The sequence below is a fragment of the Rhinolophus hipposideros genome (assembly GCF_964194185.1).
Source record: "Rhinolophus hipposideros genome assembly, chromosome: 3".
In the NCBI taxonomy this organism is placed as follows: Eukaryota; Metazoa; Chordata; class Mammalia; order Chiroptera; family Rhinolophidae; genus Rhinolophus; species Rhinolophus hipposideros.
The window spans coordinates 10,946,390-10,973,018 of record NC_138049.1 but is presented as its reverse complement, the minus strand read 5'-3'; the positions used below and the strand labels follow the sequence as shown (position 1 = coordinate 10,973,018).

The 26,629-nt window shown below is 44.0% G+C and overlaps 1 protein-coding gene across 1 annotated transcript in view; it reads left to right on the top strand.

The window, feature by feature from the left end:
- The window catches only part of TIAM2 (TIAM Rac1 associated GEF 2), a 219,611-nt gene that overhangs the window by 178,394 nt on the left and 14,588 nt on the right, over positions 1–26,629 (top strand). The window contains exons 17-21 of the mRNA XM_081033788.1: positions 6,914–7,112; positions 21,778–21,957; positions 24,539–24,607; positions 25,162–25,287; positions 26,110–26,218. Coding sequence (XP_080889914.1) covers positions 6,914–7,112; positions 21,778–21,957; positions 24,539–24,607; positions 25,162–25,287; positions 26,110–26,218 — 683 coding nt within the window. The remainder of the gene's footprint in view (positions 1–6,913; positions 7,113–21,777; positions 21,958–24,538; positions 24,608–25,161; positions 25,288–26,109; positions 26,219–26,629) is intronic.

The window sequence follows — 26,629 nt, the reverse complement described above, 5'->3', positions numbered from 1 at the left end:
CAGATGGTCACTCAGCAAAGAGAACACCTACTTCTGTTTCCAGCACTTCTCAGTCTGACCCATCGAGCCTTCTCAAGGGTCTTTAACTTCTTTTCAGATTAGCCCCTGGTTGAACCTGGGCTGTTTGGGATATTTTACTAATAATAATCTAGACTTTGAATAAGGAATAATTTCCCTTAAAAAATCAAGTGCAGCCTGGCTTGATAAAGCACAGCTGTAACTAGGGCTTTTGACAGCCCCACAATTTCTGCAAATGGTTCATAATTGATTGCCTTCTTTTTCTTCAAGGGTACCTATTACTGTCATAGCTCTTTGTGTGCCCCTGTCAACCTTCCCTCTGTGGGGATTTTTCTTTCTTTTTTTTGGTATTGTTCACAATTAGCTTGCACTATTGTAACAGTTTGGAGTTGGAAAGGAATAAACAACTTCTCTTTGGGTGAGGGGGTTGAAAGAGTTCCTGGTTTGTTCTGGGGAACTTGAGGTGTGTTAAGCGTCCCCACAGAAATGCTGCTTGCATTCCGGTTTCAACTCCCTGAGCTGGCTCTGAAGATATGGCACTTAATGGTTCTGTCACCTCCGAGTGGGCCCTAGCCTGCTGCCGTCCCACAGCGGGCAGCCTCACAGCATGGGGTAGAAACCCAGAAGCAGGGAGGGGGGGCCTTCCCCAACCCCCGCGCTGCCTGGGAGGAAGAGCTTGGTGGCGCTAGGACGCCCTTGGGAATGTGCTGTGGAAGAACAGGTTGGGATTTTTCTCATTGCCTGGGGATGACAGCGAGCGAGAACGTGTGTGTCTTACTCATTTCCCAACAGCTGACTGTAGACGGAATCATTTCTCCCAGAGGGAGCAGGTGTCTATGAACTTTTCCTTTTGATGTTCAGCGTGTAAGTAAACGAGGGCTTTGATTCTGAGGGATGCGGACTCTGATCCCGTGTGGGCATGCTTGCATGGTTTTCTTTTCTTTGTCTTGAATGTGGATTTTACTGTAACATGTCTAAAGACTGTTAGGCAGCTGAGAAGATGTGCCTTTCTTTCCAGAAGGGATCCTGACATTGATCTCAGCACTCTTTCCAGCTAAGGGTAAGAGAATTTCTGTTGGATTCTAGTTATTCTGTGGCATTGTCAACTTTTCCTTTCTCATTCCACGGGTGCTTAAGTCTTTAAATTGATCTCTGAAACAATTTTGTCATTTTGAAACATGAAGCTATCAGAAAGTCCTAGGGAAATTTCCAATGTTGACTCTAAAACACCTTTGAAAAGTGAGAGGAATAATTTGAAGACCGTAAATAATTTTATGCTTCGTAAATTTCCTTGGAGCACAGCAGATACTTGTACTGGGCTTAATGCTGTAAAAAAAAAAAAAAATTCACAAAAGTAAAACTGTTTCCTACAAGATAAGCAGGGTTTTTACTTTAGTGATATCGATTTAATATTTTTCCGCTTTTTAGAAGAATTTTATGTAATCACCTAGTGTAGCTTTGGCCGTGATTATTTTTACAGTTTGTAGGCGTTGTGTTGGTAGAACAGGGAACACTGAGAATCTGGAGCTATATAGCACAGCAACTGTGTGTTGTGCTCTTTGTAATTTAACCATGTTTAAGATATATTTTGTCCTGTTTATTCTTTCAAGGTAGAATAAAGGGACATGCACTAATGGTTAGGTTTTAGTACAAAGCATGAACATAACTTGCATTTAATATTTAATGCCTGCTCACCCACTCAGCTTAACCTTTTGAGTTTTTCACATGAATTGCTTTTTAAGAGCTCACATAGCTGAGAAGCTAAAGGAAAAGAAAAAGACTTATTGGACTACATGATTTATTTTCCTGCATTCTCAAAGTATACATCTTTCTTACCTTTCTTGGAGTCTCCTGCATTATGTCAAGGTCTCTTTGGTGGTGAGATGTTTTTGTTAAAAACTCAAACTAAGATATAATTTAATTATAAGTAGAAGCCTTTCTACATGGTTTCTGTTCAATAGATTAATATAATCATCATCTTTTTTTCCAAACTAATACCTATTCCTAAATGCATGCTATCTGACAAAATTCCTATATAAATGAACTGTGAGAGTGCCCTCAAAGCAAACCCATTGTCCCTGAAAAATGACTTGGGATCTAACGTTCTCCAGTAGTGAGAAAGTCATCTGTCACGATGACTTAATTCCGGGTAGTTTTTTGGTAGGCATTGATATAATGGAAAGAACACTTGACCTGATAGTTGGAAATGGTTGGAAACTTGAATTTGTATCCTGGTCCACCCGCCTTTCACTCTATGTGGCCTGGGGACAAGGTACCCAACCTTTCTAAGTAAAAATAATGATACCACTGTAAGTAAGTAAAAATAATGATACCACCAACCCCATGCCGTTCAGCAGATCAGGTACAACTAGAAACACATATATGAGAGATTATTAGGATAAAAGTTTCCCCTTCCTGATATCTCTCTCTCTCTCTCTCTCTCTCTCTCTCTCACACACACACACACACACACACACACACACACACACACACACACATACACACGTTTTTGAATGCTTTCCCTTCTATTCACCTAGTGCATGCCTTAACCATCTCAGCTGCCTACCTGTCTTCTTGAGGTTATGTCAGTGGTCAGACCATGCCAAGATGTCCCATGAGACGAAAACAAATTGGAACCCAAGGACTTTGAAAATTGAGTCTTCTTAGCTCCTTATCATCTGTATGAAGACAAAGCCTGCCCACTTTTTAGCTTATTTTTCTTGTGGTGTGTTGTGAATTGATGACCTTGTGTAAAGCGTTGCTTCTAATGACTAAACAAAAATAGTACATGTTAGATCTGCCTTCATCTTTAGCAGGAGTGGGCTGTGAATACTGAAAACCCGAGAGACTTTCCCAGGTCTTGCAGACTTTTCACTTTTTGGAAGAGGGACGTCATGTCAGGGCATAGAGAGGTGCCAAGCACACACGCTGAATCAAAGCTGAGCTGAGTTTTCTACCAGCTCTCAAATGCATGTTCTTCTTTCCTAACACCACACTTCCCTTTGGAGGGACTCGGTGGCAAGTCTGTGGATGAAGCAACTGTGCTTAGTTTCATTGGCGTTTGAAAGGCCATTCGATCTCTTTGTGGTTAGTTGGATTTTTTTTTTTTTTAATTTTCCATTTTCTTACCTTCTGGTTTCTCGTTTCTGCACTTCATGGTCTGTCCTTGATCCTTAGGTCGGATGTGTTGGGAGATACCAGCTCTTTGCTGGGTGTTGCAGGAAGGGACGTGGCTGCAGCAGGGAGCCCCCGAGAGCCCCATCTTCCTTGTAAAGGATCACATACACACACTATTCAGCAGGTTAGAGATGTCACCACAATGCCAAATGAGACAGAGAGAGAGAAAACCAACTCTTAGTGCAGGCTGTGGGGAGGCCCAACCGTGAGCGGGAGCAGTGAGCTGAAAGTGAGGGGTGGCACTGGGAACTCGGAAGTGAGCACACTGAGCAGTTTGGGAAGGGAGAGAGCTTGTCCTGTGGAAGGTTGACGAACCATGGAGTTGACGAGAAAGCAGGGAAGGCATCTCACTGGTGGTGACCTCTCCCCACTTCCTCTCACAGCTGCCCTCTGTGAACGTGGCTGCAGGACAATGTCCCAGGGCTTTAGGTTAGGCCAAGTGTGCCACTGGGCAGAAGAAGCAAACTGAAAAGTGCATGAGGGGCTGTGGCCATTGGTGGAGTTGTGGGCTGACTGAGGCCCAGACACTCAGAAACTGCCAACATCAGGCTGTTGCCTGATGAGTGCCCAGCTATCTGTGCCTTTGCCAGGGTGGCTTTTAAAGTTCAGAGTCTGGGAATGCTGCTTGACTGAGACTTGGCTGGGGTGTGGGAACTATAGGAGGCTGTGAGTGTGTCGCAGATGTGGCACAAGGCTTGTGTGTTCTGTACTAATACAGAATACACATCTGTTTAGGCAGCAGAGACCAGCAGCAACAGATCTGATCTGGAAAGCAAGCTGCATGCTCTTAGCTGTGAGAAGCCTGGGGCCGGCCACATCCCTCTCCTCTCCTGTCTTCTAATCTGTAAAGCGGGGATAAGTATCTCCTGAGTTACAGTGAAGCTGGAAGGATTAGGAGGTCCTTTCAGCCCTTTCTTCCCCTTCCCTTTTATTCCTGCACAACTGGCTTCCCTGTTCACAGAGCTGGTTCCCTTCTAGCCTCTTTCTTGATTCCTTCCTGCCTTCCTCTGGCCTTTGCTTTCTCAGTCTTCTCCAGACTTTCCCTTTTCATCTTATGTATGTATGTATGTATGTATGTATGTATGTATGTATGTATGTATGTATTTGGGGGGGAAAATTGTTATTGAGAGTCATCTTCAGAATCACAAAATGAAGAAGAAAAAAGGAGGAAGTCACAAAGAGGAGCCGGTGAGAGCTGCAGGATGAATTACCGCATGGACTGGGCTGTGGGATCCGGGTTTCTTGGCAGGTAGAAGTGGGCTCTGGAATTAACCTTCTGGGGAAGCAGCCCGAGTACTGCTTGGATCGTTACACCCCCTTCCTCACACTGCCAGGCTGATGACTATCAGTGAAGTGCCTTGGAGACTCCCCAGAGCTGAGACTGCCCAAAAGTTTGACCTTGACCCAGCAGAGATGCTTATGGATGTGTGGTCTTGACTTCTAACCTCATGACGTATTTCCCATGTTTATTTCTGATGCAGGCCTTTCCTTACTTATCCTCTCCTTTGAAACAGCAGGGACTGTGACTTTGCTCCCATCCTGTCTGAGATGAGACTTCAAGAGGAAAGTGTTTGTCCCTTTTAAGGCAAACAAAGAGCTAAGTTCAAAGCCAGCCAGCCAGCCACATGCAACTTGGGTGGGAGAAGGGATCTCCAGCCTTGCTCCTTGAAATCTCACCTGTCCTTCCAGCATGCCTGCATAACAGTCACAGATGGCGTTGGATAGTAGGTTCCCCGTGTTCTGTGCTGGCTGAAGAGTGGACCATATGCTTTTGGATATGTCTATGGGGGAGAAGTGTGCCATTCCTCCATCTTCCATTCTCACCCACTGTGGCATTCAGCCCTCTATTTGTCCATCTTTATTTTCTTCCTAGGCTTCCTAGGATTGGAGATAGTTATGGAGACCTCAGTATAATTTTATTTTTGGGGGGAGAAGAGAGCAGGGAGTCCGAGTCTCTCAAACTCAGCCCTAATGTCAGTAAACTCCATTTGCAGGCTCTGCATATTCTCAGGGGAAGCCGCCTGCACATAGGGTAGTCTCAGAGGAAGAACACAGGACTTTGCCCCAAGTCTTATACTGAAATCCTTTTGTGCTTAGACAAGTCATCAAACGTCTGTATCTGTGTAGTTGAGGGGTGGGTCTGCCATCTTGGAGGCCCATCCTGGCTCTGTCTGTGCTGTTGGAACACCTCTCCAAGTCTTTCTGCCCAAATACCTGATCTAACACAGTCTTTTGCTTGGCAAAGTCTTTTTTTCCTCATGAGTTCAGAGGCTTATTTAGAAGAAAGCTAAGTTTTAGCAGAACCCAAGTAGAATTAGCAAGGGTCATTCACTATCCTTCAGACAGTTACTGAGGTTGAAACTTCCAAGGTTTATGACGGTGAAGATAGTTAAATACTTTATTCGCATATCTGCTGTGGTCTTTTACTCTGTTTCCTTATTTAGGAAATTATTTAGAGCTGACCGATTGAGACTCTGATGAAAACGGTGGACCCTCAGAAAATTGCTCATACACACTCGTAAAAGTGGCCTACGATTCCAGGAGTTCACCAACCTCATGACACTTATCCATGCTTTCCCCCCTTAGGACTCAAGGAACTATAGTTTCATGATTCTGACTTTGAGTAAACATAGGAATAGTCTGGCTTCCATCTTGACATAATATTATTCACATTATAGAATCAATTATCAAGTGCCTGCAGTGTGAAAAGCACTGTGTTTTGTTTAGTCAAGTAGCATTTTGAACTTGGTTTTTATCAAGTCTAACTGTTTGGGTGGGATTGGCTATTAATGCTTTATTTTTTTTAATGTGCTAATAGATACTGAGAAGTGTTAAATAAATAACAACCTTTTCCTAAATGGCCAATAAATTATTATATTGAGACCCCAAAATACAATATTGATGGGGATGGTTAGGCGTCCTAGATTGTTGAATACCAAATACAACATAATGTGCTGGTGTTTTAGCATTTTAAAAAGTTTTATTTTCTGGAATTAGTGAAAAAACTGATTCAGAGGACCTGAATTTAAAATTTGATCTCAAACCAAAACGTTATCGAACTCGCTTTGGTAAAATAAACAGCTGTCTGCTGGCCTGGACAGGATGGTTTCTGTGCTCAATTCAGGGGGTGATACGTGTTTCTCTTCTGAGGGTACCAAGAGTCAAACTTCACCTTGGCAACTGTCACTTAGCAAGTGAGCTAAGTCTTTGTGGCTGCTCACTGCTTTCCTTTTCTTTTGAAGGAATGACAGCCACAATTACAATCTAATTTTGGCTGGCCGCCATTTGGACACCATGCATCTTATCTACCTTTCATATTTACCAAGAGTGGGGTTGGCGGAGTGTCCCGCTAATTTGTTCCTTAAAATATCCTTCATAAAAGCATTGCCTGTGCTACCCATTGTTAAGAGATCTGAAATAGTCATGCTGGTGCTTTCTTGAAATATTTTGTGTACTTGGCAACTGTCATCAAACGAAAACTTAGTGCTGGATACCTGAGGATGTATTTGAATCTCAGTGCCTTTTCTATGCCTTTAATTACTCATAGCAGATTCTCACTTTTCGGTAGGGTTCCATTCCCCACAGTGTGGCCGCTTTCGTTTTTTAAAGAAATGAGTTCTGAGAAATTGTTCTGCGTCACTTTGCAATTTCCTCTCTAGTCTCAGCTCTGAGTTGGTGTATGTGCCACTCTGTATCTGGGGCTAGGCAGCTGAGAGAGGAGAGACGTCGTGGAGGAACTTGGCCTAGGAAGGTTATGGCGTGCTCACCGTCTCAAACTCCAGCTTCTAACTGCTGAGAGAAAAGACTGGATTATTAGTTTTGTAAATCAGTCTCCTGCTGTTCTTGATAATACCACGACGAACAGGGCAACAAAAAATGTATTTGTCAGTAATATAGGAGACAGGAGAAAATTGAAGGTATGTGTTTCAAGGTGCCCTCCCCGCCCTCCATTCTGTCTTTTCTCCTTTTCATTCTTTTTTTGTTGTCACCTCCTCCTTCTGCCTTATTTTGTTTGTTCAGCTTCCCACACAAGCCTCCTCCTCCATATAGCTCACCTTCCTTCACACTCTCTGACTCTTGGCTGGCACCTGGATTCTCCTGTGTTTGCAGAAAACAGATGTGAGATGAGGAAGCTCTTAGATGTGCAATTGCTTAGATATTTCCGCACTTGCACAGGCCCGGTTTCAGTGCTAACTGCTCAGAAACCGCGAGTGTTGCGTAACATCAGGAGTCGTCTTCCTACACCTCAGCTGCTTTGAGCTGGCATTGGAATCTCCAGAATCCATTCCCTTCATGGTTCATTCAGTCACAAGGTAAAGGACAATCAGATGAGCAGACTGGCCTGGCCACATCAGCCTGGTGGCTCCAGGACGTGCACTGCTGTCCTCTTAGTTGCCCAGCAAGGTCTTAAATACGATGGTTTTATAGATGAGTTTCCGAGACAGGAGGACTGATTATCAAGCCAGTAATCTCAGGTGAGCTTTAAGAACAATTTTCTAGGTCTGATGCTTTAAAAAAGAAGTTTTTAAGTTTCATTCTGTCATGGTCACGTTGTCTCTGATATCGTTTGGTTTTGCTTGTACGGCTGCCGGTCTTTGCCCCTTTTCTAGCTCATCAGTTCTTCTCCTTACCAAGGAAACACAGCTTTGGTTACTTTGTATTTATTGATTTGCATTTTCTAGAAGTTTGATCAAAATTGCGTAACCATTTTTGAAAACAATCATCCTAGTTTAAATTTGATTACTTCATTTCTATTATTTAGTCAGTGTTAGATTTTAGAGATTGGTTGGTGGTGAAGTCTCAGATAAATGTGTGTAAGGCAGACATTATTCTATATGAGATGATTATTTTGAGACCCTGTCAAAAAGAAATAATCCGGAATAATGTATCAAATAATGTATCAAACTTGATTATCACATTGCTTAAATCTAGTAAAAGAATTTAACTAAACTGCACGTAAAGATGCTGTGGCCTAGATCTGTGCTCACTCCAGGTAAATGGTGCTTTGCAGTGCCTAATAAAGGTTGTCAGGATATCAACAGATCATTTGATGTGTCTGTCACATTTGTATGATTTTTCTACCCAAAGCTATAGTTGTTTGAAAACCTGGTTCCAAGCACTATTTTTCAGCTGAATTTTAAAACCGAAAATCCAGTCCTTTTTAAACATGAAGGGGATATGGTGGGCTTCAGACAAGTCAGAATGCTGGACCCTCTCTCCCTACCCCCATGCCGTTCTTCATAAGTAGTGTGGGGCATCTGTGACACCTAGTGGGATGGCAATCAGTAGAAGTCAGTGTGATTGTTAAAGATGTCACAAAGAGACCGACCTCCAGTGGGGAATGAGGAGAAGAGTCTTCTTTGTGGAGCTACCGTGGGGGTCATACAGTGCCAGTCAGGCCAGGCAGCCACGTCAGCTTGCCCTGCATCCATGATGGCTCTGCTTCTAAGTGGCAGTGAGAGATTGTGGATGGTGAAGTTTAAACCCTCAGAAAAGTTCCTTAAGAATTCAGAATCTGTCTGTGTCAAACTTGGGCAGGGAACCGGCTTTCTGCAGCCTGCCCAATCAGAGCGCACACTCCCGTCTACCTGTCCCAGGTAGGGAGACCCGGGCTTAGTTTCTTCTGGAGAATGTTACAGGCAGAGGCAAGCACAGGCTGTTTTGTGTCTCCTTCTTCGGTGTCTGAGTGTTGCTGTCACCTTGAGTTGACTCTGATTTTCCCCATGGCCAGGACTATACCAAATGGCACATTTGCAGGTTGCATTTGGAGAGTGGGATATACTGTGTTTCCCCGGAAATAAGACATAACCGGAAAATAAGCCCTAGCACGATTTTTGAGCGTGACATTCCCTGAACATAAGCCCTAATGCGTCTTTTGGAGCAAAAATTAATATAAGACCTGGTCTTATTTTCGGGGAAGCTCGGTAGAAGAGATGTAAGAGGATTCATTAGGAGAATTTCATCCCCTGCTGTGTGAAGTAGGAAAAGAAAGGTGTTTGTCTCTTAATTCACCTTTGCTGGTGAATTAAGAGGGCAGGTGGAAGGGGAGAGGCACCTGGTCCGGAGAGCTGGAGCCTCCCTTTCGCTGGGGAGTGGTGAGTGGGCTTTAGGAAAATCACCTCATCTCTGAGTCCTTAGATCTTTTCCGTGCAAAAGAATAGGGTTATATTTCCACAGCAGTTTCAAAGAGGTGAAATGAAAGAAGAGCCACATATATGAAATGGCTTTGTAAACTGCCGAGGGCACTGAGCAGGGATGCTGACACAGCCCTTAGCGCTCACTGTGGATTTCATATCCATTCTCTCCTTTAAACTCAGTTTCCCCATAGCAACCCTATATAGTAGTATTATTGGTTCCTTTCAACATGAGAAAACTGAGATGGAAGAAGTTAACTAACAGGCCAGTCAGGGGTAGGCCCAGGTCTGTCAGATCCTAAAGCCACTTCTTGTCACTGCCCCAGACTGCCTAGTAATGAGAATATGGCATTGATCATAGAGGAAAGGTGAAAAAACCAACTATGTGTTTAAATACCAGCGATATGAAATATGTGTGTGTTTACCCTTGAAATGGATTTAGAGGCAGAGCAGCTCTATTTCTTAAATGGCAGGTTTGATGTTTGAAATCTGGACACAGCTTTTTGGTTCTTTAGCTTTATTTGCACACTTGGCTAAGCTACACAAATGTGTTTTTTATTGTGTTTTGTTCTCTCCTTTCAAGAATCGATTTCACTGAGCTATGTAATGAAATTTCATAGTTGCTAGTGTCAAAAAATTTGAAATCTCTGGCAGAAAAATTCCTGAGTCCAGGGACTCCAAGTGTTAATATCTGATATTTGCATCTGAATAGTAAGTCATTAGTCTGGTAATGTGAAGTGTAGTTTTTGTATTATATGTAGGTCGTGCTCATACGTAAATGTTTCTACCTCCAACTTATTTTTTAACAGAAAATTTGTTTTAAAATCTGCCAGTATATAATGACCTGAAAATTTAAAGCGTGTGGTACAAAAAGTAGACACTAGTCTTTTAAAAAACGACCATTTAAAACTGTGTTTTGGGGTGCATTTAAGTACAGCAATGTTGGAGAATACCACTTAGATCTGAACAGAAATGTTCTGCTCTTCCCCGGGCTGGTTGGGTGGCTTTCTTCTGTGCAGCTGTAGCTGAGTGTTCCCACCATGGCTAATGTCTACATATAGCAGAGAGGTCTAGTTGTATCGAGTCTGTAATTTTGTCAGTAATTCCCAGAGAATATTTCTCAAGCAGTTTATAACCACTCACTTTTCTAATTTGAATGTACCTTTTTAATGTTGGGTTTCCCATTGGAGTTCCCTCCTTATAGAATTATTTTTATATAGACTCCAAATAATAAAAAAGATCCCATCCCCAAAGGGGTAGAAGTGTCTTTGTAAATGTACTTTCCATACCCTTGCTTGTTTTTGTGTTATTTGCTGCTTTTCTAGCTCTTTTGCAAGAAAAAAAAATGGCACCTTTCAACAACGGTAAAAGTAGTGTTAAAAAATAATTCCAGCGATAGGTGTCCTAATAGCATCTATCTTGTGGATTCCTACAAAAATATTTCCTAAGATAATATATTTGTATGGCAACAATATGTCAGTGATGATCTCCCAGTAATAAAAAGACTCCTTGGAAAATGGTAGGCTTACATTAATTAAGAGCATTGAAGGGCAGGTAACAATTTGACTATTGAGTCTGTGTCGCTGTGAAACCCCCTGTGACCCTCACACCCCCAGCAATAAGAGGAATCTGTGAGGGTAGGGAGAACCAAGGCTTAGTTTTTAAAAGAAGGTAAACCAAGCCAACTAGAGAGAGCCAGCAGGGGATGAAACTCTACAATAATCTGGAAAATGATCTAAGATGCCCCTGGAATATCACCAGGGAACTGGAGTAGGTGCCACTGGATTATAGCTTTCTGAGCATCTTGGAAGTGTCTCAGAGCTGAGTTCTTGGTCTGCAGCTGCAACCAAGTATTCCCTACATTTTATTTTTCTAGATAAGGGAACCAGGAGTCCTCTTGAGTCACCGCTAGAAAGAAAATACACTTCATAGAGAACCCTAGAAAAGGAGCCAGCTCAGCAGGGGACAGTCTGGGCTTAGGTAGCTGGGCAGAGATATCTTGAGCAAAGCTGGATACAGCCTGAGCTGTGAAACTTGAGTGTGCGGGATTTCCCCCTAGCAGGATTCAACGTATTGTCCTCAGTCTTCTGTTTACAGTGTAGACTTTACTTGCCCAGAAAATTGGTGGCTAACAAACATTTGCTCAAGTTATAGTCTGTCAAGAATTTGATTACAATTGGTGTTATTGATGCGTTTTCTCTTCAAACAAAGTGAAAAAGAGGGGAAAAAAAATCTCAACTCACTACATTCTAAGACAATGGAACACTTAAAGACCTTCTCTGAAAAAATGGCTCAATAATATGTTACCAATTTCCAAAAATAACATCAGAGACATAACTCTTGAAGAGAAATGTTGTGTTAGAGAAAACCAGCAGTAAATATGGAAACCAACTAGAATGATAGTGTTAAATGAAAACATTAACCACTAAAGGGAGAGTTATTGTCAATACAAAAGTTTAAATGAATTTATATGATTATCAGAACAAAAGTTGGCTAGAGAAAAATGGAAGAAAATTAAAATGGAGTTAAGGCCTGAGATCTGAACAGAAATGTTCTTCTCTTCCCCAGGCTGGTTGAATGGCTTTCTTCTGTGCAGCTGTAGCTGAGTGTGGATGGAAAGTGGGTGAACGGTAATGTTGATAGATAAGAAAGGTCATATCGTGAAGTATAAGATTTCCAAGAAGATGAATTGAAAGATATTGGTTTAAAGACTTCTTTAATTAGATAAACACAGTTAGAATGAATGTTAAGTGATACAAAGTAATCACAGAAAATATTTAAATATAGGTCTTAATGCTACAAATCACAGGAAAAGAAAACTGAATCGCCCCATCCAAAAGCAACACAAAATAAAGTAAAAACTGTGAAGAGAATTTAAATCATTTTTCTGAGCCCTGGATCTGAGCCAGGCAAGCGCACAGGTGTTTCTGTTTTGTTTTTGGCACAGTTGAAAGCATACCACATAAAAGGGCTTATATCTTATGTGAATCAAGATGTTATTTGTAGTCTCTGGAAAAATATATAAAAGTCAGTTTTTTAAATTTACACTTTAATTTCCTCACTGAAAAAATTCAGAATAAGGTGGCATAGATTATTTCAAGTTTTAATTCAGACTTAGTTTGAAAGGAAGATTTTTTTTTTCTTTTGATCTGGGTTCATCTCTTTATATCAGGGGTTGGCAAATTTTTCCTGTAAATGGCCAGACAGTAAATACTTTACGCTCTGGCAGCCACTCAGCCATGCATTTCAGTGCAGAAACAGCCGAGAACAATAGGCTGATGAATGAGCATGTGGCCAAGTGCTAATAAAACTTTATCTGCAGCAACAGATGGAAGCCTGGCCTTGGCCTGAAGGCCATAGTTTGCTGACCCATCTCTGCTCTCATCCACTTATGTGTTTCAGAACGGGGTCATTAAATCCTCTCTTCTACCAGAGGTCACATGTTTTTTCAATCAAAGTCCGGGAAAGATGCTGGCCCATGCGCACCTTCCCTTATGAGCAGGTCTCACTATACCTCGAAAGCAAGCCCTGTCTTTTTTTCTGGGTGGACAACGGAAAAGAGAAAATGCAGTGCCTGGCATGGATATATTGGACAGGACGAGGTGTTTTGTGTAAGTTACATAAGAATGACATTGAAACACCCAACATTTTATGTGGAGGAGATGCCTGGATATGTAGAACGCTGTCCTAGCCCTTGAAATATCCTTGGCAGAGAGAGCATATCTTATTCATTCCTGAATTCTGACCAAACTCTGGTTAAATAAAGAAATCGAGAAGGAGGCAGGAGGCAGGCAGCAGGCGTGTTTCACAGTGGCTGTGGATCAGTATCTTCCTCCCCGAAAGGGGGACTCTGGTCTGGGAGCCACATAACCCCATGTGCCTCCCTTCAGATGCACAGCTCTGAGCTGCCTTGGGGGGCGGGGGGGGGGTGCCGCTGACCACTGATCATTTATTGCTTGGTACACACAAGTGCCATGGAAGTGCCCTCTGCCTTCCCAAAGACTGCCCTCCCTCTAGACATCCCGAGGCCACTCCCTCCCTTGCGTCTTTGCACAAACTTCTCCTTCTTCTCTGCCCCCTATTGCAGCTGCAGCCCACCCCGTAGGGCCCTGCGTATGCCTCCTCCCTGAGTTATTTTTGCCCCGGAGTCCTAACATGTCTGTCTGAGATACTGGGTGTGCCACTTGCTGTCCTCTGTCCTTGTTGCTTCTTCCCACCCTTCCTCCAGCTCCTCCTTACACTCGTGTGTGAAGGTCAAGGTTTTCATCTGTTGTGTGCAGTGCTTCATTCCCAGTGCCTAGAGCAGAGCCTGGCATAGAGGAGGTGCTCACTTAAAGCATGCTAAATAAACGAAATTTGATTTTTCTGTTCCTTTCTTCAGGGAACTCAGAGGAAATTTATTCTTCTATACTTCTAAACAGAACAGAACTGGAAAATTAAACTCCCTGTGCATTTTATAACTCTTACGGAGCGCTGGCCTCTACTGATCCCTGGCACTGTGCTAAGTATTTTTACATGTTTTCCCTCAGTGACTCTTCTCAAGGACCCTGCACAGTATGATCCTTGCTTTACAGGTGAGCAAACTGAGTCAGGGACAACCCATAATTGCTGCGGCCAGCATTGTAATTCCAGAGCCTATGTGCTTAAATCTCCTGTCTGGGAAGAAGGAACTGTTTAAGAACGCTTAGCCCGAAGCATGTTCTGAGGCAATGGGTGGGAGTTTCACACTTACAGGGGGTTAGGAGGTGGGGTTTGAGTGACGGATGGGCTGCACCACCTGGACTGCAAGCTCCTCCCTCTTTAATGCCCTCACCACCATTTACTTTGCCATCTTCTGTAAAGTACATACCTCCTAAGTGGCAGGGATAACTGTGGTGCCATGTCAGGACCGCTGCACTCAACTCCGAGGGGGTCTCTCTCCCCACACGGCTTTCCCTCAGAGCAAGGCCCCTGCCTCTGTCTCCTGCCAAACTTCCCAGCATGACCTGGCTCTCCGGGAGAGGCCCTGGGTGACCTGCAGTTTCTGGCACGCTCCATGCTTCCCCCAGCCCCAAACTGTGCTGTTTAGTTAAGAGTTTTTTCACCCTGGAGGTCATGGCTTCAATGTTCCTTGGCCCTGACCTTGCTCAGACCAGAAGAGGTCTCGCTATTCTGTTCCACAGGACCCCACGCTGCTTTGGACACTGATCATCCTGGAATTACTTGCTCAGAGCTGGTCTCCCAGCCAAACCCTGGGCACTGTGAGCAAGGAATTGTGTCAGTCTCATTCATCACTGTGTCCAGACAAGCCGAATGCTTACTAGGCCTCTTCTGTCTCAGACGGTTTTTGTGTTTTTTTAAGTGATAGGAAAGGATTTCATTAAATTTTTTTAAATTAAACCACTGTAAAAAATTCAGATAAGCTAAAAGATTAAAATTGAGATAACTTGAAATGTAGTGTTAACCACCTCATTTATGATGTATATGTCATTCCATTTAAAAAATATGCATGTATGTTTATATATAGTGTGTGTGTGTCTGTATATATGTATATATATGTGTATATATACATATATATAAAGTTACTTTCAAAAATGCAGACCTACTTTCTTCCCTTTCCGATAATTCATGCCCTTTTTTGGTCAACGGACAGTGATCTCTCCCATCACTGGCAATTACTGTGTATATTTAATTGCATTTTCGGGCCATAATTTATTTAGGTTAATCTTTACATTTCAATATAAAATAAGGACTCTCATCTAACATAAGCTTATGTTTAATTTTGCAAATTACATTCCTATTCTGCCTTCAGAAATAGAGCTATCTGCTCCAGAAAATAAAGATGAGCGTTTCCTCGTCCTTTTGTACTATTTTGATAAACATAAAAATCTCATGCCATTTCTGTAAAGTGAATGGTTGTAAAACTAGTCATCATGAATCTGTTTTTAAACTCCCACTACATCCTGTGAAGGTGCTGAACACGAAGCCCTCCCCCATCCGCTGAAGCTCCTGGGCGTAGCCCAGGCCGGGGCTGCCCTCTCCACTCAGCCTGCAGGCCCCGCCAGCTGCCTGAGCTTGGGCCAGACGTTAGCCCTGGAATTCTGACCTGGAAGACATGGGCGGCGCAAGTACCTGTGGTTGGACGTGCAGGATGAGGGCCCACCCTTGTTCCGTGTGGGGGGTCCACCTCCCCTGGAATCCAGTCCATCATGTATCTGACCAATAACCTTCCTGGGGAAGCCATTTCACCCTCTGTCCTCCTCCTAGTTTCCCTCTGATGGCAATATTTGGGGTAATATTGGATTTTTCTTTAAGTTAGGGACTTGAATAAGCTGCAGAGCAAGTTGAGAAAAAGTCCTCTGTACAAGTTTTATTTTCTTTTAACTGAGGGGAGCTTTTCTGACTTCCCCAATTTGCTAGGATATGACAGCTGACGCCGTCGTTGCACTGTGAGCTTATGTAATAGTGCAGACTCTTCCTGGCTTTCAGACAACGGACGGGTGGGTTTGTAGCACACAGTATGAGCACACACCATGCAGGACACACCTTCCTGGGGCCGGACAGTCCATGAGGACAGACAGCTGGCCATTTGCCCAGAGCCTCCAGCTTGGTTTTTACTTTTCCCAGCATTCTTCTTAGCGACAGGAGGAGTAGTAGGAACCTAGTTCGTCTGTTTAGTATCCTGGTATGATGAAACTGTGGACATTACCGAGACTTGGGTTGGGTTATGTCAAGGGTCAGTATAGAGCTGGTCTGTCTGGTGGAGGGAGAGGAGGTCACGGGTGGCAGCTCCCGGTCTGCTAGATTGATCACATATTGTGAAATGATCAGCTACCACATAGTAACGAGGGGATACTTTTAGGTCTGCGTGTTGGCAAAGTCTGTTACTGACTTCCCTCCGGAAGTTAACATCCTTTTCCTCTAAACCAGAGATTCAGAAGTAGAGCACGCTGCAAATGTCATTTACCTGTAAACATTTCCCTTTGAAATACTATCCCAAATTATGCAGTACTTTTAATCCCTTTCTCATGGACTGAAGTGTTTTTGGAACCCAAGTAGTACAAGTGGATGTCTTTGACAAACGAGTCCGAGGCACCTGCTGGCCCTAAATGAGGACCCGGTTGCAAACTGAGCCAGGAAAGACAGGGTGGGGCTCAGCAACTCACCGGCTCTCACAGGTATTTCAAGGAGTAACTGTGAAATCTCATTGTCCGAAATGGATGATACGAGGGACTTACCGTCAGTGATATTTCGTTTAGGTTCCAAAACCCATGGGGAAATCGGAAAGGCTCAGGCAGGGATGCCTCACATGAGCAGGGTCAGCACCCCAGCTGTCATGTGTGCTCAGGGGACCGCTTTCACCTACGGGGCCACGAGGAGGCTGGCATGACGTTCAGTGACGAGTCTTGTACTGAATCAGTTTGCGGGACTCAGAGCTTGTGGAAGAACGAGGCTCTGGACCTGAGTTTCTCCTAAGAGAGTCTGGGCAAGGCGCTTGATCATCCTGAGCGGTTTTGAGAAATGGGGCTCCTTGAAAATAGACACATGTCAACCCTAATACAAGGAAGTGATAGGTGTTCTTATGCATTTGAAGAAAACAAAACAAAACAAAAATAACCCTGTCTGAATGTCTCTTTTTCCTCACTTTTGTTGAGGTATGGTTGACAATGAAAAATTTTATATATATTTAATATGTTACAACTTGATGATTTGATATATGTATACTTTGTGAAATGTTCACTACAATCAAGGTAATGAAGTTACCTTTTTGTTGTTGTCATAGTAAGAACACGTAAGATCTTAATCTGGCCGTCCTGAGTAAGTTGCTCCTCCTTTATAAATAAGATCAAATCATTTTCAAGCAGAGATCAGCTTCTGTGTAACCTTAAAAACATGAAAAAAACTTTTTTTTTTTTTTTTAATTACTATCACTGCTTTTCCGTGTGGCATAGTTTTAGGGAAAGCTGTTTTCATTTTATTTTTAAAATTAATTCCTAAGGAAGTATTTGTTTTGTGCTCCCTTGTAAAAGGTGAGGCCCGTGATGACCCCAAGCTTCTTAGCACTGATCACTACCAAGCGGAAAATACCGATCTAACGTGTACATTTCCAGTTCCGGTATTTTCTATTCTGCAATAAGCACACACTGTAGGCTGTCGAGTCCTAACACACTCCCAGGCTTGTGAACATCTGTCTGTTGCCTTTGAAGCAGCACTCGTAGGGGTGAGGAGGTGGGTGGGCATCAGCCTGGTAGAGAGGGCAGAGCTGTCTGAGGATGAGCCATGTTGGCCTCTCTAAGCAGAGATGCCTTCAGAGGCAGGTGGCTGCCTCCTTGGCCAACTGGAGTATGTTTGGACTCCCCTGGGGCCAGGGGAGCCCTGACCAGGTGGTGGGAAGAGGTGGAAAGAGGAACAGGCTGGCTTTGCCCCATGCTCTGCTAGGTACCTGGTGGAGGTCAGCCCTGTGGTGAGCGAGAGAGAAGACAAGTCTTGTACCATCAAGGTCCTGCAGATGCCTCTTCACCCCTTAAAGTCTGGGCAAGGATTAAATGCTGGCAAGTTTGGTGAGACCACCTGTATCTGTCTGGCATCGAGCAGGTCCTCAGCAAATGTGAGTTCCTTTTTCTCCTTGACCCGAAAGGCAATGGGACAGGTACTGTTGCTTCTGTTTCATCAGCAAAGAAATTGAAGACTCAGAAATGAGTCTTGCCCAGGACTGCATGCAGGACTAGGGCGGAGACAGGAGTAGAACTCGAGTCTTCTGCACCTCGTCTGTGCTTTTCAATCCCATCAGCACATATATGTGTGAAAATACCCCAACCAAAATCGTTCCTATTCCTAGAAATTGCTGATCAGATACACCCGGAATTCCACCTTTAGCAGTTCGATGTTTATAACCATCACTAAGAATGGAGGAACTGAAATGTAACTAAGTGATTCTTTCAGATACCACCCCAAAACACGTTTACAATTATTCCTTTTAGGGGCCTTGCCTCCTTTTGATCCCAAGCAATCCTTAATCCTTCCCTAGACGACAGCTGGTCCATTCAGGGTGAGAAAGGTGCCTCTGTAGTACGTGAGCCCTTCAGTGTGGCACCTGCAAAAGTACATTTGTTAAGAAAATCTCAGCTAACGTTCACTTTCCCAAGTTCAACTTACCAGAAGTGTTCTTAAAATGAATTCCAATTTTCTAAAATGGCAAGATACTTTATTTTTAAAATCTCGTTATTTTAACACTGCCTTGTTAAGTGTGATTTTTGACATCCCAGCAAGGCAAAGCTGTAATCTCACCAGCTGCCATTTAACTTATGCTGCATTTTGTCAGATCTTATTTTATACAATATATGCGAGTTTAATATAGATTCTGTAGCTCTGGAGATTATTTTTCAGGATTGCAAAATTATGTTGTCTGAGCTAGTGGTGCAAATACCAGAATAGAGATTTCAAATAAGTGAGTTTTGGAGTCTGAGTGTTATTATCTTAGACTATTTAGCTCAGGAGAAGACGAGACCCAAACCAGAGTCAGGGGTGCGAATGTGTCTGCTTCCTCCTGTCTCATGAGCTCAGTCCACACACTTTTTATGTGGCTGTCCTTCAGTGCAGACCCCGGGGACAGGGTGATCAGGCTGGAGACAGCACCACTCCCGGGAAACCCAAACAGAATGCTTGCTATGCTGATGGTAGACCAGTAGTTCTCACGTGGGCCACATATTAATATGATTTGGGAAGCTTAAAAAATACCGATACCTGGGGCCCCAAAGATTCTGCTTCAGTTGGTCCAGGCATGTGTATTTTTAAAACTTCCCAAACAAGGCCAGTGTGTGGCTAGGATTGACATCCACTGGACAGGAGGAAAAGGAAGGGGAAGGGAGGAAGACAGGATTCGGAATGGTCTGTTATATTCCCTAGCGCTCCTTTATGATGCTTGCATTCTGGAAGAGAAGGGCAGCCACCTTTTGGCTGCACTGTTCTCTTTGGCTTTTGCTACACCTCGTTAGACTTGCATGGCAAGACTGAACAGTGTTGGAGTATCTTCAGTAATGAATCATAAGATTTGGTTGTTTTAACCAAAGGATGATGAGACATTTTGATAGATCAAGTTGCTTTCTGATTGGTGCTTTACGATCCACCTCGTTTTCTTATTCTTTGAAAGTTTACCCAGGATGAATATCGTCTGACAGGCATGACCAGAAATATGCTTGTGTTTATAATTAAGGAGAAAAACAAGTAGATAATGTGCATATCCAAGGGAAATCATTACTATTTACACATGCTTTGAACTGTTTGAGAAGGAAATTCTATTACTTGTGTCTGTATGTGTAGCTGGAGGCTTAGTACCTGTTTTATGGTTAGTCTAACTATTGTACCAAGATTAATATGAAAATAAAAGAGAAGCAGTTCGATTTAAAGAGCCCCGTGGCCTGGGAGTTTGCATTGCAGACATCCGTGGGGGCCTCACCTTCAGCACCCTGAGCTGGGTTTGTTACGTTACTGGGCTCATCTTCCCACGGTACCTTGGCTTCTTCTGTGGTTCTCCCTTGGAACACACTCCTTCTGAGACCGTGTTGCAACCCACTGCTTCACTGCAGCCTTCCCAGACAGCCCGTTCCAAAGGGATGCTTCAGTCGTTAATGTGTATCACATTTTTTCATTTGTTCCACACAAATTTGTGTTAGCTAGCTTCCGGTCTGCCTTGGCACGTCGCATCTCCTTCTGCAGGAGCTGACTTCTGTTTCTTTGGAGACCGACCAGGCCCTCAACTGGTACCCGTCAAATTGAATTGAAAGACTAGCCCAGAAGATCAGTGTTGAGTTTTAATGTTGATCGTATATTTCCATCAGTTGAAGGCACTGTGTTTGGGGGGGGTAGAATAGAGGGGAAGAGAAGAAGGGAGGACAAGAGGGTCCTGTTTTCTCTTTGAGGCACCTGAGTTTGTCAGGTGACAGCTTTTATAACCAGCATGCATCAGGCCACCGAAGTTGACCCACACGCTTCTGTAAGTTGTCAGAGTTCTGAAATAGCCAAGCACAATCAGGAATTTCAATGAGTATTAGGAGATGCTTCTGACATGTTCATCTTTTTACACTAGGCAGAGTGATGGAGGTCAGGTATCAGGGCATTTAAACAGAAGAAACAAGAGTTTCAGTTGAGAGACAGAAAGCTGCCAAAGGCGGGTGGATAGTAGTCATTTGCATTGGGACTAAGATGTTTTGTTAGTCAATAATAGTTTCAGTGTAACAGAGGTGAACTGAATACTTACTGCATTAGCCACTGAGCTAGGTACTTGGCTGGCAATGACAAGTGCCCCCGCTCTTGACCGTCGTACAGACTGGTAGGTGGTAAGATGGGCTAGAATTTGTGTGTGGGTAGGATGGAAAGAGAGACAAATAAAAAGACATTTTAGGTGTAACCTGATGATGCCCCAGGCACTGTGGAAGCATACAGGAGACGTGTTTGTGGCTTTCAACCACCAGCTGAAGGCAGGCGTTCCCAGACGGCTTCCCCTGAGAAGGCTTTATTGCCTGTGGAAAGTCTAATGAGGAACTTGGCACTGAAGGCTGTTCAGTGCCCCCAGACATTCCTGCTCCTTTTTGCCTCTTCATCTGTGTGGTTCTGTTCTCACTGCCTGGAATGAGAATCCTCGCTCCCCCCACATTTCCTGGGTCTGGCAATGACTACATACTTCCAAAGACCAGCTCAAGGCTCCCCTCCTCCGGGAAGGTTTGCCACAGAGCCCTTTCATCCCTCTCCAGTACCCTCCAAGCGTTGCTGTGTCATTGGCTCCCTGTCTGTGCCCCCGGCTGGGCTCTGACCCCTTCAGGGTAGGGAGCTTATCTTTTCTATATGTCTCTATCTCTACTCCCCCTCTTAGCATCTGCAGCAGCTCAGCCTTTCTCACTCCTGACTCTGCTACTTGTCATGAGACTGCAGCGCTAAATGGTGAGATTTGAGGGCACAACTCCACATCCACATGGCCAAGCCATCCGAAGGTCGCTGTGATCCCACACCACTCCTGAGTCTCCCAGGGCAGTTTTCTGTGGGAGACTGAGCTGTGTGAGGCCAGCCGCTGAGGGCATGGTGTGGACCAAGCAGGGCTGTCTCTCCCTGCGCTTTTAGAGAAGCCAGGCCCTTGATTTTAGAACGATCTCAACATTATTGCAGAGAGCGAGCCTTATGCCTTATTCTCTACTTTCAGTACTAAAGAAGCATCCATCAGACAGCTCTTAGGACAATGAAAAAGTGTCAGGTGTAAATACCGAAGGAGCATGAGCTCCTCTCTTCACTACTGGCATCTTAAATGATAGCCAGAGTGTTTTGTGGTACAGGAAACCATTTGCCCTAGATATATGCCCCAGGAGATTCCTGAAAGAGTGCCGGGCAAAGATTGAGACAGTGTTTGTTGCCTTGGTGGGCAGTGGGTAAGAATGGAGAGTGTCCTGCACATTATTCTCCACCTTTTGTCGTCTCTCAGAGTGCTGAACAGATCGCTGCACTGTGTAGAAGTTTTAACGACACTTCGACCAGCGGCATGGAAGGACTCGGGGAGAGCCAGGACTCACCTCCAAGGCCGCTGGCCCGCCACCTCTCTGATGCTGATCGCCTCCGAAAAGTCATCCAAGAGCTGCTGGACACAGAGAAGTCCTATGTGAAGGTAACAGAAGATGCTGCACATTTCTTCCTGCTCTTTCCTCCTGTCTGTGATGGCCAGTGTGTGTTGGCAGGGGTCCCCAGATTACATCTGTCCGGGACCCCACCATGCATGAGGTAGACACGGGCTCCTGAAGAAAGGAATTGCTGAAGGGGAGGGAGGATAGATGAGAGGATGGAAATGGTTAGAGGACTCGGAAAAAATTAGATTCTCAGCTCATTTTGTTACCAAGGTAGCTTTCACTATGGAAACAGATGTTCTAGTTTGTCATTTGCAATCTGTGGGAAGGGAGGCCACGCTGGTTTAGTAAAAGGGGGATGGAGATCACTCTAGGTAACAAGGAACTAGAGAACAACTTGTTCACAAGTGACCGCTCATACGACCCCCGACCGTGCCTGAGGGTGGTTGCTGTGCAGGACACAGCCCCACGATGGATGGGCTGTCATCACACGGGTGTTGCTACACAATCATGAAGCGGGAGTGGCCGAGCATCTTTCGTACCCAAAGAATTTAATTATTTATCTTAGAAGCCTCCAGGTAGTAGTTTGGGAAACACTTTATGAAGAGTACAGGAGTTTTTTAGCTTTAAGTATTGGCTGCAGCTTTGGGCTATTTTGAGCTCACTTCTTTGGCCGATGGCTGGAAGCAGCATGGCGCAGGGCCGTGGGCTGCGGATCCAGGCCTGGCTTTGCTTCAGTCTGCCAGCATAGCCTGTGGCGGTCCCCTCCACCTCCCTTACCTGGGGTCTGACCGTGCGTGCCCTGTCACAGCTCTGACTCACTGAGTCCATGAGTGAAGTGTTGGCACACACACACATAGGTGGCTGTCACCTTCTTTCTCCACAAGACAAATCTGAGCTTCCCCTTTCATTAATGTCACTGTCATTTTGTCTGGACTTTACCAAAGGCCTTACTCACAGGTAGCCCAGGAAAACTACCCTAAGTCCCTTCCTTTGGACCCATAGGGGAGAAAGAAAAGCTACAGAGATGACAGTTTCATCTCATTTCCCATTACGTCTTGTCCTGCTTCTAATGTGTGGAGAAGAAATGAAAATCCAGGGAGTGCAGACAAGATATCTGCATTGTCCTGTGAGCCATGATGACGTTTTCCACGTAACTCCGTGTGCTCTGGGTGTTTGAGGCTTCAGAGCCCTTCTGACATCTAGAGGAGGGTCTGGAGCTCTCACCTGCAGAACTGAGGACAGAGCCCAAGTCCCTTGCCATTATTTCTGTTGCATTTATTGCTAGGCCACACTGCATTGGGAGGGTCGTCCCGTGGGCATGTTGGGGAAGTGTTGAGATGGATGCGATGGGTGAAGTAGACAGAAAGGATCCTTCTCTCTGCAAGAAACCTGCACTTTGTTTTCTTAGGGCCCCAGTTGGCAGCTCTTTGCACCCACGGCTCAGTGTGGACCTGCTCCCGGTGTGTAAGTCCCCTGAGCAGCAGCAGCTGGCACGAGGAATGACAACAGCCTGTCACTGTCTCTGACAAAATAACCAGCACCTGGTGTCTCACACACACATCATTTTTCTTTTTAAATTTCTTTCTGTTGTCGACATTTAACATGGAATTTTACCTGTTCTTTCCTCTAACCTGGATCTCTGCATGCGACTTGGAAATTTCAACGTGTGTGTGTTCCCTAAGATGTGATCCAGTAACTTCTCGCATCTCCCTGCCGTGAAGCTGCTGTGGGATATGTGAGGGAGGGAGGTTTTTTCCAGCGAAACAGTAGAAGGCATCATAGGCCTGTCCACTTGCTCTCAGGATCCACACCGGAAGGTCCTGGAAACGTCAGGCTTTACAAACTCTGCAGGTCTAGATTTCTCCATTGAAAAAGGAGGGAGGCAGAGCAGCTGACTTTGTCTTCAACTGCTTCTGGTATTTTAGGTCTCAATACCTGTCATAACAAGTGAAACAAGAAGAAGCAATCTTTTCTGTCACTAGATTATATCCCAGTTTTGGCTTCAAATTATTAAATAAATACACCCTTTATTTAAAGGGTTTTGTAAATATAGTCAACTCCCACTGCTCTGTACTCCTGCTGCCGTTCACTGGAGACTGAAATGCGACCTGGATTATAAACATTATGACTGCTAATATTTGGAATTTTTTCCTTGCCTTTGAATATGGGAGTTTGAAATTCTGCTAATACTTGAACCCCCAAATGGGAAGAGCCCCCCAGATCTTGTCCTGTCCCTGTCAGGGACACGCAGCAGCTGTCACTGTACTCCCTGACGCAGAGGAATTTCCACCTGACAGGCTCCTAGCCAGAACTCACTTCTCTGCAGGGAGATGAGTGCTCTTGCTGTGGTAGTGGAAAGGCAGAGCCTGGCTTTGCCAACAAGACTTTTCCTTAAGCAGAGTGGGAGCTCAAGCTCTAAAGAAAAACATTGAATCCAGCTGCTGAATGGATTGTGACTTTAACCTTTTTGCATTAGGGGAGCAGTAATAACTGCTTTGAGGGGCAAGAATTTCAACGGGACGTGAACTTCTTCGTTCCTAATGGGAGTCATCGTTCCTAAAGGTTGCTGGGAACTCTTGGGTATTTTAGAGACGTGTTAAAGGCACTCCTTTTGTCTTTCAGGATCTGAGCTGCCTATTTGAATTATATTTGGAGCCACTTCAAAATGAGACCTTTCTCACTCAAGATGAGGTAAATAATCACTCTGTCCACTAACCCATAGATTAGTCTGTTTGCCCTTTAGCACATTTATGAGATTATATGTACTAATCCCCAGAAAACATCTGAGACTTAAAGATCTTCATAGAGACCCACACGTGGCCTCCTCCAAAGCCATGTGTGTGGCCTCTGCGACGCGAAGCAGTGGCAAGAGTTTACAAATGCAGAAGGACCATCATGTCCTTTCTGCAGTGGAAGGTGTGACCAAAAATTACTCTTTCACATGTGACTTCTTAATGTTAAATCACGGTGATTAGTTCTTTTCTACTGACTTTCATTTTTCTCCAATTTGAATTCTCGAATTTTACATCCACTTAAAAAGTTACCTTAGAATTATAGTGACCAGCACTGGAAAGCTCTCCATGCATAAACTATACCCCATAATGAATATGCTGTCTTCTTGCAAGGATTTACTTGTGTCTCCTTCTTGCTGAATCACTTGTGCTTTGCCTGTGCGTCTGAGGGTTAGACTGGTATCTAGATCTTTATCACTAATACCTTCTTTTGAAATCCTCCCCTTCACATAGATGGAGTCACTTTTTGGAAGTTTGCCAGAGATGCTTGAATTTCAAAAGGTGTTTCTGGAGACTCTGGAAGATGGGATTTCAGCATCATCTGACTTTAACATACTTGAAACCCCCTCGCAGTTTAGAGTGAGTATTTTAGACTGAAGTTTAAAGCAAAAATTGGTGGGTACCATGCAGAATTCTCCCTTGAAAAATAATTTGTTGTATGTTGACAATGGACAGGATAAATTTAGTGCATTCGTTATACTGGTTTCCTCTGGCGGGTGGTACAAGAAGGCTACATTTTTGTCCTAGAGTCCGTGATTCTGGTAATCAGAAGTCCGGGCAGCATGACTTGTGGGACATCTGCTTGGTTGTTGACCATGCCCATGCTTTTTATTCAGCTCTACTGAAGGATGTGTAGGGCGATTGCTTCTGAACCGAGATTCGTCATCTCCATGATCATGTGACACTGGGGTAAAAAGCATAGGTAAATTGTTCTGAGAGAGAGAGGCTTCTCTTCTATGCAGCCCTGTCTCCAGTGTGGTGGCTGGCAAGAAGCCCCTCCAGGGATGGCAGTAGAAAGGGCCGGGGAAGTAAACAGACTGCATCGTTCATCCCAAGTAAAGCAGAGTCGGCTTGGTTAATTAGCCTCTCAGATCATTTAGATCCCACTTGGTCAGATGTATTTTTATATAACTTTTTCTTGTCCTTTGATTGCACCCCCTGTCAATAGGCTCCTCTGCAAGAAAGTTTTCAATCAAACTACAAATCTGCTAGGGGAAAGCCTGGGCTGCTGTGCAAATGGGGCAGGCCTGTGCTTATTTTACTTGTTGACTTCTCTGAGGCCTCAGTTCTCTGGTATCGGAAAGACAAATGTCTAGAGTCTCCAAAGCCATCAAATGCCATACCCCAGCCAGCAGACACTGACTACACCATGTCTGATGTGACTTCTCCCTCCCTTTCTAGAAATTGCTGTTTTCCCTTGGAGGCTCTTTCCTTTATTATGCGGACCACTTCAAGCTGTACAGCGGATTCTGTGCTAATCATATTAAAGTACAGAAGGTTCTAGAGCGAGGTAAGTTGCTCATAACTTTTATTGCTGTGCTTTTTGTATTTTTAATTAACAAAGACTAAATTCATATTTGACAAGTAGGAATAAGTGCAACTTTAATAGATCATTCTTGACTTTGACTTTGACAGACATTTAAGGGAAAATTTTTGATTTCAGCCTATGGGTAACAGTGTCCTAAGAGCAGAGATGTTGTTTTGCCATGTGTCACTTTGCTGTTAAATTACATCTGGATTCTTTTTTGTGTTTTTTTTTTGCCAAATCCCTTGATCTAAAAATTTGGAACCATAAGCCTCTGAATGGAGATAGAAAGGAATGTACACCATTTTCTTTCTTTCTTTCTTGTTAACCTTCTTATTTCTTTATTTTATTCTTAAATATTTAAAAAAAAATTTCAATTACAGTTGACATACAATA